The 14,961-nt window shown below is 46.4% G+C and overlaps 1 protein-coding gene across 1 annotated transcript in view; it reads left to right on the top strand.

Annotated features, from left to right (window-relative positions):
• Positions 1-4,561: 4,561 nt before the first annotated feature.
• The window catches only part of LOC123745360 (carbohydrate sulfotransferase 11), a 33,187-nt gene continuing 22,787 nt past the window's right edge, over positions 4,562-14,961 (top strand). The window contains exons 1-2 of the mRNA XM_045725846.2: positions 4,562-4,697; positions 7,574-7,973. Coding sequence (XP_045581802.2) covers positions 7,686-7,973 — 288 coding nt within the window. The 5' untranslated portion in view covers positions 4,562-4,697; positions 7,574-7,685. The remainder of the gene's footprint in view (positions 4,698-7,573; positions 7,974-14,961) is intronic.

Genomic DNA, 14,961 nt, shown 5'->3' with positions numbered 1-14,961 from the left:
AGTAACACAGGGGCGCCTTACGCTCAACTAATTACTCTTGTTAATGAGCCGACGATGTCTTCCATTACTCACTGACCTCAGGTTTCATTGTATGACTCAAGATCTTATTAGATGCATTCGCCAGCCTGTTGGTTCAAAGGTCGTGATGTCACAGTAGCTGTCAGCGTATAATATGTATTCAAATCCCGTAGAGTTGAGGTCGCCTCTGTATGGCGACCTTTCAGACCAGTTGGCATGAGGTACCTGGAGCTCTGCAATTACTTTATTCACTCTCGTGTTCTTGAAGATATCCTCACAGTGTACCCAAAATTTGCCAGTGCAGGCTACTAAACACATGGCCCTGTATGACTAACCATCCTGCGAGATGGGGACTTGTATTACCACTGCTGCCTTATTCAATCTTGTGTTGATGATATCGTCAAAACGCTTCTGGAGTCTGCCAGTGCAGACTGCCCATCACATGCCTCTGTATGACTAATCATCCTGCGAGATGGGGACTTGTATTACCACTGCTGCCTTATTCAATCTTGTGTTGATGATATCGTCAAAACGCTTCTGGAGTCTGTCAGTGCAGACTGCCCATCACATGCCTCTGTATGACTAACCATCCTGCGAGATGGGGACTTGTATTACCACTGCTGCCTTATTCAATCTTGTGTTGATGATATCCTCAAAACGCTTCTGGAGTCTGCCAGTGCAGACTGCCCATCACATGCCTCTGTATGACTAATCATCCTGTGTGATGGGGATTTTTTAGCATCACCTAGTTAGCTTTTTTGACACACTGTACACACTTCATATAGTCTAGGGTAGCTGCACTAATGCAGATGTACCTCATACATTAATAAAAAAAATAACCATCGTGCGAGATGGGGACTTAGTACCACTGCTGCATTATTCCCTCTTGTATTCTTGATGATATCCTCATAATGCGCCCAGAGTTTGCCAGTGCAGGCTACTGATCACGTGCCTTAGTATGACTAACCATCCTGTGTACTTAGTTCTTGACACACTTTTTTTTTTATTAATACACGAGGTATATGTGCATTAGTGTAGCTACCCTAGACTATATGAAGTGGAGTACAGTGTGTCAAAAAAGCTAACTAGGTGATGCTAAAAAATCCCCATCACACAGGATGGTTAGTCATACAGAGGCATGTGATGGGCTTCTTGACACACGGCTGTACTCCCCTTCATATAGTCTGGGGCAGCTGCACATATCCACATGTATCTAAATGTCTTGATAAAAAAATTGAGGGTAATTAAGGTCGCCATAATAGCTGACTTACCCACTAGTACATATTATTTTGTACTGGTCGAACGTTTGGGGCTAGTCTCACCTAACTTTGCATGGGGAATGGTCTGGGGTACGGGACAAGCACAGTGTGGTCGGGGTCGGTCCTATTAAGACGAGTAAGCTCGAATAATGAACCCCCAACAAAATCAGTGAAAGGTGACTGGCCAACCTCTCTCCACACACACACACACACACACACACACACACACACACACACACACACACACACACACACACACACACACACACACACACACACACACATATATATATATATATATATATATATATGCGCGTTAATTTTTCAGTCAAACGAGTGAACTAAGATTGTTTCAGGGTAGACTTTTCTATTAGTCAAAACAATACCTAACTGCATATTCTTCCGAAAAAAATGCAAAATATGTAAATGGAACTGACGATAATCGGTCATCAGATAAAATCAAATAAAAAAGGCAGAAATAAAGATTCTGATGTTTGTCAAGTTGAATGTTGGGTGAGGAGCGTGTTTTAAGACTACAATCTTGTTTCTAATCTGCAGGCAGGCAAACACTAATCCCAATCGGTGTATATGATTAAAGTAATATCTCAGTGAATTTATATATATTTATATTAGTGATTCAACGATTAATAGGAATCGGTATTGGAATCGAGAGATATTTATCCTGATTTCTGATTTATAAAACAATTTTTAAACATTTAATAACAAAATTGGTTGCAATGTAATTTGATTTGAAAACAAATATTAACATTTTTATTGTACTGTAAACTGTATATAACATACACACCTGTTATGGAGGTTTCTGAATGATGTTAAACTTTTGCCAGCGTCGAGTACGCCGCTGTAGTTATCCTATTTATGTGTGTCTTAGAATGTACACACACACACACACCTGTGTGTGTGTGTGTGTGTGTGTGTGTGTCTGTGTGTGTGTGTGTGTGTGTGTGTGTGTGTGTGTGTGTGTGTGTGTGTGTGTGTGTGTGTGTGTGTGTGTGTGTGTGTATGTGTGTGTGTGTGTGTGTGTGTGTGTGTGTGTGTGTGTGTGTGTGTGTGTGTGTGTGTGTGTGTGTGTGTGTTTTACTGAATATAACAGCAAGGGTTAGAACAATGATGTTCGCCCGAATCTTCTCAATAGTTCTCAAATTCTTCACTTGGGATGGAAGTTGAAAACTAACTCTCCAAAATTAATTTGCCTGTCTTAGTAGTAGTAACCCTCGTGTTAACATATGCTTGTCGTTGACGCTGTCAACATTGTCAAAAGCGGAGGTAAAGTGTTTACGAGTTAGCTTGAGAAACTGAACATATACCAAGTAGGACGAGGTTAAGCGACGTCTCTCGTGGGCCAAGAGGGTGAGTTGGCTGTTATTAGTCCGTTAATATTATTTGTTGCATCTCGATTATCTTGGTGTTATTGGTCAGGAAATCTCTGGTAATGATCTAGATGTGTGTAGAAATAATTGAATCTGGTTATATGAAATACTGACATTACATTAACAGTCAACTGACATTAACTTTTAACAGTCAATTTTCCAACTTCCTTCTCAAGTAAAGAATATATATAAGAAATCAATAAAACCTAAAAATTACTAAAATTGTGTATGTGAAGTGGAGGGAACTGGTCTTGCCCCAGGCGCCCTGACGTCACCCTCAGCGCCCTGACCTCACCCTAAGCGCCCTGACGTCACCCTCAGCGCCCTGACGTCACCCTCAGCGCCCTGACCTCACCCTCAGCGCCCTGACGTCACCCTCGGCGCCCTGACGTCACCCTCAGCGCCCTGACGTCACCCTCAGCGCCCTGACGTCACCCTCAGCGCCCTGACCTCACCCTCAGCGCCCTGACCTCACCCTCAGCGCCCTGACCTCACCCTCAGCGCCCTGACCTCACCCTCAGCGCCCTGACGTCACCCTCAGCGCCCTGACGTCACCCTCAGCGCCCTGACCTCACTCTCAGCGCCCTGACGTCACCCTCAGCGCCCTGACCTCACCCTCAGCGCCCTGACCTCACCCTCAGCGCCCTGACCTCACCCTCAGCCCCCTGACCTCACCCTCAGCGCCCTGACCTCACCCTCAGCCCCCTGACCTCACCCTCAGCGCCCTGACCTCACCCTCAGCCCCCTGACGTCACCCTCAGCGCCCTGACGTCACCCTCAGCGCCCTGACCTCACCCTCAGCGCCCTGACGTCACCCTCAGCGCCCTGACCTCACCCTCAGCGCCCTGACCTCACCCTCAGCGCCCTGACCTCACCCTCAGCCCCCTGACCTCACCCTCAGCGCCCTGACCTCACCCTCAGCCCCCTGACCTCACCCTCAGCGCTCTGACCTCACCCTCAGCGCCCTGACCTCACCCTCAGCGCCCTGACCTCACCCTCAGCGCCCTGACGTCACCCTCAGTGCCCTGACCTCACCCTCAGCGCCCAGACCTCACCCTCAGCGCCCTGGCCTCACCCTCAGCGCCCTGACCTCACCCTCAGCGCCCTGGCCTCACCCTCAGCGCCCTGACCTCACCTTCAGCGCCCTGACCTCACCCTCAGCGCCCTGACCTCACCCTCAGCGCCCTGGCCTCACCCTCAGCGCCCTGACCTCACCCTCGGCGACCTGACCTCACCCTCGGCGCCCTGACGTCACCCTCAGCGCCCTGACCTCACCCTCAGCGCTCTTCATCACCTCACACACTCAACCCTTGAAGGTCCTGCTCCAGCACCAGCGTTGGGTAGCATCGCTGCGTGTCAGGCTCCATGGGGGTAATGTTTAATCATTGTTTAAATTAATTGCGTTGACTTCTTCAAAGCGAGACGATCCTAACCCCTTATTTGCTTCCCATAAACAAACCCCCTAATATGATAGGCTCTTGTGTGGAGATTTCAACAGGATAGTAGGACATGATCTCTGTACTGTAATATATCTCCAACGAAATAATGAGTTGCCACAGAAACAAAACTGTCAGTATGATAGCAAAGGTTTACTCCTCTTCGTAAGTGTAAGATATTGGATATAAATTGTAGTCCGTTTACGGCAGAGACTTGCGTCTTGCTTCGTAAAATACGAACACCAACATCCCGTTAAGTACAGATGTTGACAGATTTGCTATGTAGTGGAATTGCAATTAATTTTCAGGGAATATTCTACATAACAGTATTTGTTATATACTTACACAACTGCTTCTTAGTCTCCTGTACAGACAACAAAACGATTAGTTTAGAAGCAATAATGATTAAAGGCAGTAACGGGAGGCAGTAAGTGTTATGGCGTGTGTGGAGTGGCAACCGTGACGGGCCAGAGGCAGCCAGGCGGCAGTGTTGCCCTTGTGGCCGGTGTTCTTGCATCTTGTCTCTACACATTATCTCTCAGTGGCTCTCCTGCACCTCCAGCCACCTCCCAAGTGCCACTTGGACCCCACATGATGTTAGTGAAGTGAAGTGCGGTGCGTCGAGGGCTGAGGCGGGGGCGGGAGTGCGGGCGTGGCGAGGCTTGTGCTGCTCTGAAGGTGAGGGTGAAGGGGTCGTTCACCGGGTGTGTGTGCGCGTGTGTGGCAGCGACCCCTCGCGGACACACATCTGCACCCGCATACATTCACTCACCCCCTTCTCCAGCCCCCCCTCCCCCCCTCTCGATATTAAATATCGTTAACTTTAAGGATTGTGATCATTCTGGTGATATGTCCAGTCCTGTTGATGTATGTAGCGGCAACGATATTGTCTGGCGGTGCGGCGGCGGGTGGTGGATATTGTCCACTGGTGGCCCAGTCACCCCCACTCTCCCTCACTGTCACACAACCCGTATGTAACCCACAACACTGTAACCCACTACACTGTAACCCACTACACTGTAACCCACAACACAGTAACCCACTACACTGTAACCCACTACACTGTAACCCCCTACAGTGTAACCCCTACAGTTTAACCACCTACACTGTCTGTAACCAGCTCTCAAACACTGTCCATTAAGGACATTACAAAGGTACACATACAGTCAGCACTGTAACTGTAGTAGTAAGAAATAAACGGACAAAAAGCAAAAAAGGCAACTCAAGATGTGTTCAACTAGTTACCCTGGGATATTATTGTTATAGGCCGCCTCCTGGGGCTTCACAGTTCATAAGCTGCTTACTATATGTAACCAAAGTCACCATGGTTGCTGAAAGATGTAAAGGTTTCGGAACTGGATGTGTAAATCCCTGACGACTCCTGGTCCAGGGCCCAAGCAGTTACCAGAGGTTTCCAGCCCGTCCTCGACTCAAGTCCATTCCATCCAGCGGTCGACCCCACAGACGCATTCATAAAATTTTACATGCTGTTCATTCTAAACAGGAATTTTCCCAAATATAAATTAATATTATAATATATTAGCATATTGTACATATATAGGCATAGGTTAGGTTAGGTGTTTAGGTTTGCGATTATTTGTATTTGTAGTACGTGGGTGAAGCATTTACAGCGTTGTGGTTCCAACAAAAATCGTCAGTGAAGCACTTGTTCCGGAAGTGTTCGAACGTCATCAGTTGTGAGTCATCAGTCATCAGTTGGGCCGGACGCCGCTTTAACGAGTCTAGCGTGAGGAGAGGTTGGGAGTGGTTGAGGCGTCCTCCTGGCGGGGTTCACATAGGGCGGCTGAGAGGAGCACCTGGTGTAGAGGGCATGATCACCTCTGCCATCAGCCCACTCAGATAACACACGCCTCTGTCACGCCTCTCGATCAGGAGTTGATTGGTGAAAGGCTTTGGGAGAGGGTTGACGTGCCGGGTGTGGAGGAGAACTAACCAGATGCCCACTCACATTCCCCGTCAATAACCAGATGCTCCCCCCCCCCGCCCCTACACTACCCCGCAGGCAACACACTGCTCCCCCCCCCCCCCAGCAGGCAACATGCTGCCCGCCCCCCCCCCCCTATGGGGAGCAGCGCCCCTCCCCCGCCCCACATCACATTAGTGTTCCAGTTCCTACCAGCTCCACCCACTCTTCCTGTTGTTTGTGACTCCCAGAAGATAAACCCGACTTAGATCTCAGATTACCAGAGGTCGATATAGGCCTTCAATATTGATACTAATGTTCTTGTATTAATACATACTGATCAGCCAGTATGTATACTTTAGACTTGAACATAAGACTTTAGTAAACTCCGTATACACACCGACATACATACCTCTTGGTGTACGGGTCCCTGTAACAAGGCTTTATGCCACTATTTAACAACAATATTACATAAAATAACTCATACACGACTACTTAATTCGGTCCCAGGAGTACAGTCGGGTTCCTTCTCGACTCACAATCGGGAATTCTGGGGTTCGAATCCCGGGCGGGACAGAAATGGTTGGGCGCGTTTCATATTAACTAATGCACCTGTTCACTTACCAGCGCGTAGGTACCCAGGAGTTAGTCAGCGTGTTGTGGGCTTACATCCTGGCAGGTCAGTAGTGTTTGATCTTGAGGGGGACCACGATGTGAGCCTAGCATGTTTATACACACTGACTCCCTGTCCCCGACACAATGAACTTATATATATATATATATATATATATATATATATATATATATATATATATATATATATATATATATATATATATATATATATATATATATATATATATATATATAAAGCCAGAGTCATGTAAGACTTATTTGAAAACAGCTGATATATTTACTCACATCCTCTGTAATCTATAATTTGCTCTCAAACATTTCACTGATTATTTGTGTGTCGAATAAAATCAAATAAAAGTGTTTCTTAAAGTGAAGTATTCACAGGGACACAAGTCGCCAAGATGCCACTGATGACCATCTGTGATCAGGTCTGGCGCGACACGTTCTCTGTGGTGCGGTGGATGGATAACTCTCATATTTACTTGGGTGTTTTTTGTATTACTTCCACACTTGGTATGTTGTACGTCTTAGGAACATGAGGAATATGGAGCACGTCTTACCATTAACTTTTGGTAGAGCTCCCTGGGTCACGCTGACAATGGAGGCAACACACAATAAATAATGCTAGGCCTATACACATTGCGATGACTCGCTCCAGGTCCCAAATCTTAATTCTAACATGTCCTTTTGAAAATATTTATCTCTGAAATGACTATGTAAGGTTTTTAAATTTTACAACTTTTTGCAATAGTGAAATGTATTACGTCCCAATACGCTCTATGGCTGAGACAGAAAATAAAGTAATTATTTACAATAACAACAAATAATATAGAATACATGCAACATACGAAATATAAAAATATTCTTTTTGAACATTCTTCTAATTAAAGCGTGTTAATATTTATATACCAGAAGACCATTTGCGACTCTTGTGTTATAGACTAACACCACATACAAGCAGGGTTGCCAGCAGCACATGTTAAGGCACTCCTGGGAGAAATGCTTCCAAACTGGACTTTGAAACATGAACTTGCCAAGTACTGCCCAGCTACGACCGGCCATGTTTGCTAGGACTCGCGAGAATGGTGGAGGACAGAGAGGAGCTCAAAGAAGTAGTGATATGACATTGAGAATGGAGAAGCTGGCGATGCGAGTGAGGACAGGCGTGGAGGGTGCAGGACTGAGGCGTGCAGGCTGGAGGGTGTGGGTGGCAGGTCTGGCCATCTACTGCAGTCTGGCCATCCTTCTCGACCCCGACCAACCCATCGTCAGCGATGATGACTCCATCACTTTACAAGACTGGGTCACACAGGTATGTTCAACACTGCCCTTTTCCTTATTATTTAAATTGGTGTTAATAATTAATATACATGTGTGCAAATCACGGAGAGATTAACACGTGATGAATAATATCTGACCATCAAGGAAAACATGAGACAGGAAATTCCTTGAGTACTTTCGTATTACTCAGTACACTTCAGAAGGATGGCTGTTACAAGTCATGAGTGGTGTAATACAGACAGGGAGGAAAACAAGGTGAAGTGAATAACAATGTCTTTTGTCAATGCAGGTCGGCGTTCAATCCCTGACCGTCCAAGTGGTTGGGCACCATTCCTTCCCTCGTCCCATCCCAGATCCTTATCTTGACCCCTTGCCAGTGCTATATAGTCGTAATGGCTTGGCGCTTTCCCCTGATAGTTCCCTTCCCCTTGCCTCATGAACATAAGAACAAGAGGACACTACAGAAGATCATTGACCAATACATGTGAGCTCCAGGAAGGAACAATACACTGAGATATCAATGATGAGATAACTGTGTATTAATACTCTCCATAATATTGATCTTAAGTAGTACCATGCCTGCTACTACTACTAATGATCTTACTCAGTTTTTTTAATTGATCAATTAAAAAGTATACAAATTGTGCAAACTATTGCTAATGTTAATACTGTATGGCTTTGTAATTTGTATTGAAGCAGATTCAATAATGTTTCAGTTGAAACATTATAATATTATAACATTATAATATACATTATAATATATAATGAGCACCGAAAGGCTCATAAATTCTGTAAAAGCGTACAAAGGAGGATGACAATGGTAATCCCGGACATTGGTAACATTCATATGAAGAGCGGTTGAAAAAGGTTCATTTACAGTGTGGTGTAGTGTAGTGTGTTGTAGTGTAGTGTGCTGTAGTGTAGTGTGGTGTAGTGTAGTGTGTTGTAGTGTGTTGTAGTGTAGTGTGCTGTAGTGTAGTGTGGTGTAGTGTAGTGTGTTGTAGTGTAGTGTGGTGTAGTGTAGTGTGCTGTAGTGTAGTGTGGTGTAGTGTGGTATAGTGTAGTGTAGTGTGGTGTAGTGTAGTGTGGTGTAGTGTAGTGTAGTGTAGTGTGCTGTAGTGTAGTGTGGTGTAGTGGTATAGTGTAGTGTAGTGTGGTGTAGTGTGGTATAGTGTAGTGTAGTGTGGTGTAGTGTAGTGTGGTGTAGTGTAGTGTGTTGTAGTGTAGTGTGCTGTAGTGTAGTGTGGTGTAGTGTGGTATAGTGTAGTGTAGTGTGGTGTAGTGTAGTGTAGTGTAGTGTGGTGTAGTGTAGTGTAGTGTGCTGTAGTGTAGTGTGCTGTAGTGTAGTGTGGTGTAGTGTAGTGTGTTGTAGTGTAGTGTGTTGTAGTGTAGTGTGCTGTAGTGTAGTGTGCTGTAGTGTAGTGTGGTGTAGTGTGGTATAGTGTAGTGTAGTGTGGTGTAGTGTAGTGTAGTGTAGTGTAGTGTGGTGTAGTGTAGTGTGGTGTAGTGTAGTGTAGTGTAGTGTAGTGTAGTGTAGTGTGCTGTAGTGTAGTGTGGTGTAGTGTGGTGTAGTGTAGTGTAGTGTGGTGTAGTGTAGTGTGCTGTAGTGTAGTGTAGTGTAGTGTGGTGTAGTGTGGTGTAGTGTAGTGTGTTGTAGTGTAGTGTGCTGTAGTGTAGTGTGGTGTAGTGTAGTGTGTTGTAGTGTAGTGTGCTGTAGTGTAGTGTGGTGTAGTGTGGTGTAGTGTAGTGTGTTGTAGTGTAGTGTGCTGTAGTGTAGTGTGGTGTAGTGTGGTATAGTGTAGTGTAGTGTGGTGTAGTGTAGTGTAGTGTAGTGTAGTGTGGTGTAGTGTAGTGTAGTGTAGTGTAGTGTAGTGTGGTGTGGTGTGGTGTAGTGTAGTGTAGTGTAGTGTAGTGTAGTGTGTTGTAGTGTAGTGTGCTGTAGTGTAGTGTGGTGTAGTGTGGTGTAGTGTAGTGTAGTGTGGTGTAGTGTAGTGTAGTGTAGTGTAGTGTAGTGTGTTGTAGTGTAGTGTGCTGTAGTGTAGTGTGGTGTAGTGTAGTGTGGTGTAGTGTAGTGTGCTGTAGTGTAGTGTAGTGTAGTGTAGTGTGGTGTAGTGTGGTGTAGTGTAGTGTGTTGTAGTGTAGTGTGTTGTAGTGTAGTGTGCTGTAGTGTAGTGTGGTGTAGTGTGGTGTAGTGTAGTGTGTTGTAGTGTAGTGTGCTGTAGTGTAGTGTGGTGTAGTGTGGTGTAGTGTAGTGTGTTGTAGTGTAGTGTGCTGTAGTGTAGTGTGGTGTAGTGTGGTATAGTGTAGTGTAGTGTGGTGTAGTGTAGTGTAGTGTAGTGTAGTGTGGTGTAGTGTAGTGTAGTGTAGTGTAGTGTAGTGTAGTGTAGTGTGGTGTGGTGTGGTGTAGTGTAGTGTAGTGTGGTGTGGTATGGTGTAGTGTAGTGTAGTGTGGTGTAGTGTGGTATAGTGTAGTGTAATGTGGTGTGGTGTAGTGTAGTGTAGTGTAGTGTAGTGTAGTGTAGTGTAGTGTAGTGTAGTGTAGTGTAGTGCAGTGTGGTGTAGTGTAGTGTGGTGTGGTGTAGTGTGGTGTGGTGTGGTGTGGTGTGGTGTAGTGTGGTGTAGTGTAGTATAGTATAGTTCATTTACATATTCTAGAAAGGTACAAAGTAAGGAATGACATCATTCAAGTACATATTAATGACCGGGGTTTTCCAATATATAGACCCAAAGTGTAGCACGTAACAACGGATATCAATGGGATAACTTTAGATTCAGAAGATATACATGGTAACTACTGTGGATATCGAATTGCTAATTTATGGCACACGTTACCAGGTGCCATGAGAGACGTGGAGTCCCTGTGTTGTTTCAAGCGTAGGTTAGACAAACATTTGAATGGTTCCAGTAGGATATGTATATATAGGATCCTAGTCGCATGGGCCAATAGGTCTTGTGCAGTCTCCTCTTTCTTTTCGTGTTCCTATGTTGTCCTTAGGAACACTGTGCGCATGTTCCAGTTATATCTAGAGATGGAAACGAATAGTTTCGAAACTGGAGGAAGCACAAGGGAAACACAGAGGAAACACTACGAAGGGGGGGGGGGTTGCGCACTGGGAGAAACGCAATTATAGAGGGAGGCGGGGGGAGGGTGAGAACGCATGAGCGAAAAGAATGATGTGGAGGGTATTGGGTAAGCGCACGGTGGAGGGGGGGGGGGGATAGAGCGCACGGTGGAGGGTGGAGGGGATAGAGCGCATGGGACGTGGGGGGGGGGATAGGCACAGGAGGAAGCGCATTATCAGTCACTTTCAGCTGTTGGGAATGACTTCACAAGCAAAAACCAGTACCAGTGGCCCCCTTTTTTCCGTTTCATGCAAGTGAAAGGTCCAGCGGCAGCTCATGAAGGAGGTTGCGCTCCTCTTGGTTTACCTTGATCTACACACTTTCCCAAGATGCCCGGAGTATCCCTCGGTTTACCTTGACTCACTCATCACAAGCCTCGTAGTCAACGGTTTGCTGTACTCCATCAAAACATTCATCAGGTGACAGTATACAATGGTCTACTTTAATCTTCATATTCCTCCTCTACATTACTAATGAGCCTCTCCATTCACCAGCTAGGAGCCTTAAGACTCCCGCATGGAGCCTTCAGATTCTTCCGCCAGCATTCTTGGCACTCTCCAGCTAAGAGTCTTAATACTCTTTCGCTAGGAGGCTTGAAACTCTCCCGCTAGAAGCCTTGATGCTCTCGTTAGGGGCCTTAAGAATCACTCGCCGCTCGGAGCCTTGAGATTTTCTTGCTAGGAGCCTTGGCACCCCTTCATCTAGGACCCACCAGACTCTCCTGTTAGGAGCCTTCAGACTTTACCGCTAGGAGCCTTGGCACCCCTTCATCTAGGACCAACCAGACTCTCCTGCAAGGAGCCTTCAGACTTTACCACTAGGAGCCTTGGCACCCCTTCATCTAGGACCAACCAGACTCTCCTGCAAGGAGCCTTCAGACTTTACCGCTAGGAGCCTTGGCACCCCTTCATCTAGGACCCACCAGACTCTCTTGCAAGGAGCCTTCAGACTTTACCACTAGGAGCCTTGTGTATCTCTGTTAACCTTGACCAAGAGACTTTTCAACAAAAGACAAAATCTTCCAGTGTATTGGCTTTGGTTGGCCATCGCTGGCCTCCAGACATCGTGGTCTTCTGCCCTTTCGTGTGCACACACTTGCGTCAGCACAGTGACTCAGCAGGTGACACCAGAAGCTGTCGCAGGTGCTGGCGTGGGCAGGAAACACCTGGACCACCTGCCTCGTGTTCCCAGACAACAGTGCCACCCTCCCCCTGGCCGCCCGCGGGGTCTAACCTCAATCCTAAATCGACCTTCGCACTTTCCCTTTTAAAGGTATCAATTTAGGGAAATTATGTGTTGGAGAGGAGCGATCAGACCCCGAGACAAATGCTTCCGGTGAAGACTGGGTCTTGTGCGACGCTTCGCCTCCTTTGCCAACAATGAATTGTCGTCGCAAATTGCACGATGCAATATACGTCAATTATCACCGGAGAAATGATACTGACAAAAACACTGGAGATCATTTTATTTCGAGAGATGTTTTGATTCATGATGTCGGTGTAGATGACGATAACATTTACACGGCACGAGTGAGGGTCGTGAGTGACGGCATGAGTGAGGACCGTGAGTGACGGCATGAGTGAGGGCCGTGAGTGACGGCATGAGTGAGGGCCGTGAGTGACGGCATGAGTGAGGGCCGTGAGTGACGGCAGGAGTGAGGGCCGTGAGTGACGGCAGAAGTGAGGGCCGTGAGTGACGGCATGAGTGAGGGCCGTGAGGGCCGTGAGTGACGGCAGGAGTGAGGGCCATGAGTGACGGCAGTAGTGAGGGCCGTGAGTGACGGCAGAAGTGAGGGCCGTGAGTGACGGCAGGAGTGAGGGACCGTGAGTGACGGTCACTCACTTGTATATTCTGCAAATTGAGAAACATTTATCACTGTTTCTGTGATCGCAATAAGATCTCCGTAGTCGTCTGTACACACAAGTGCACCTAATTAATCTATCTGTGTTTGCTTCCTGTCAGTTATCACGGCTCTTGTCCATTATTCTGAAAAACCGAGTTAATTTGTGTGTGAAATTTGTTCAGGGATTTCACAGCACTTTTTTATCAACGTATCTACCGGCACCAGTCCACATCTTTCATCTCCGGACATATGCTCTTCCCTCTACTAACACTTTAAATACCGATGTGTGTATATATGTATATATATATATATATATATATATATATATATATATATATATATATATATATATATATATATATATATATATATATATGTATGTGTTTGTGTGTGTGTGTGTGTGTGTGTGTGTGCTATATCACAAACGCTCACAGGATGAGTATGGGGTTCACTACCGCTCACATGATGAGTATGGGGTCAACTACCGCTCACATGATGAGTATGGGGTCCACTACCGCTCACATGAGTATGGGGTCCACTACCGCTCTCATGATGGGTATGGGGTCCACTACCGCTCACATGATGAGTATGGGGTCCACTACCGCTCACATGATGAGTATGGGGTCCACTACCGCTCTCATGATGGGTATGGGGTCCACTACCGCTCACATGATGAGTATGGGGTCCACTACCGCTCACATGATGAGTATGGGGTCCACTACCGCTCACATGATGAGTATGGGGTCCACTACCGCTCACATGATGAGTATGGGGTCCACTACCGCTCTCATGATGAGTATGGGGTCCACTACCGCTCACATGATGAGTATGGGGTCCACTACCGCTCACATGATGAGTATGGGGTCCACTACCGCTCACATGATGAGTATGGGGTCCACTACCGCTCACATGATGGGTATGGGGTCCACTACCGCTCACATGATGAGTATGGGGTCCACTACCGCTCACATGATGAGTATGGGGTCCACTACCGCTCACATGATGAGTATGGGGTCCACTACCGCTCACATGATGAGTATGGGGTCCACTACCGCTCTCATGATGGGTATGGGGTCCACTACCGCTCTCATGATGGGTATGGGGTCCACTACCGCTCTCATGATGGGTATGGGGTCCACTACCGCTCTCATGATGGGTATGGGGTCCACTACCGCTCTCATGATGGGTATGGGGTTCACAGCCGCTCCCATGATGGGTATGGGGTGCATATTAAATGAACTAAAACTAAAAACATTACCTACAACCCCCAATAATGCAGCACTGGAACGAAGAGCCCAAACTTACCATCCCTATCTTAGACAAGTCCCCTCCCCCCTCCCCCCACAGCACTTCACATCTATCATTCTGCTCATATCAGTGTTAACAGACGTTAGTCCAATATATCGCAGCAGTCTTGCAATGTTATACTAACCTGCAATGGTCATCAACAGCCGTCATTAATGATCATCTCGTCCTGTAATATATTACCCGCCCCATTATAAAATATATGTAAGACAATATATGTCAAATAACTCACCTGAGGCAGGTGGCGGCATCGGCCTCTCATGTGTTCGCTGGCAGATACAATGTTACAGGGATATAGCAGTCAAAATGGTGCCTTATTTCCTTCCTTTAAGAAGTAAACACCAAAAGGTTGACCTGATATTAAGGTCTTCGAGACGAACATTACATCACACTGCGACTAACAGATCGGGAAAAGGTGTTTTTACACAATAGAAAATAACGTGATGACTTTAATTTCCGCAGGTGGAGGAGGAGGAAGTCAAGTGTGTGTGTGGCAACAAAGGAAGTCAACTTTCATGACACTTGCCACTTCCTTCCTCGCCTTCCCGCACTTCCCGTGAGTCATGAGTGGCGACACGTGCACGTCACCAGCCATAACATACTCCAGATTTATACGCCTTCCACACACGGGTGTAAGACTGCCTTGTGCCGGCCATTATTAGTGTCCACACCATCACTAACAACAGTGATGTATAAACACAACCAACATTACCTACAATGTTGTATAAACACAACCAATATTACCTAT

Source organism: Procambarus clarkii, chromosome 44 (genome assembly GCF_040958095.1).
Source record: "Procambarus clarkii isolate CNS0578487 chromosome 44, FALCON_Pclarkii_2.0, whole genome shotgun sequence".
In the NCBI taxonomy this organism is placed as follows: Eukaryota; Metazoa; Arthropoda; class Malacostraca; order Decapoda; family Cambaridae; genus Procambarus; species Procambarus clarkii.
This window is presented reverse-complemented; position numbering and strand designations above follow the sequence as displayed.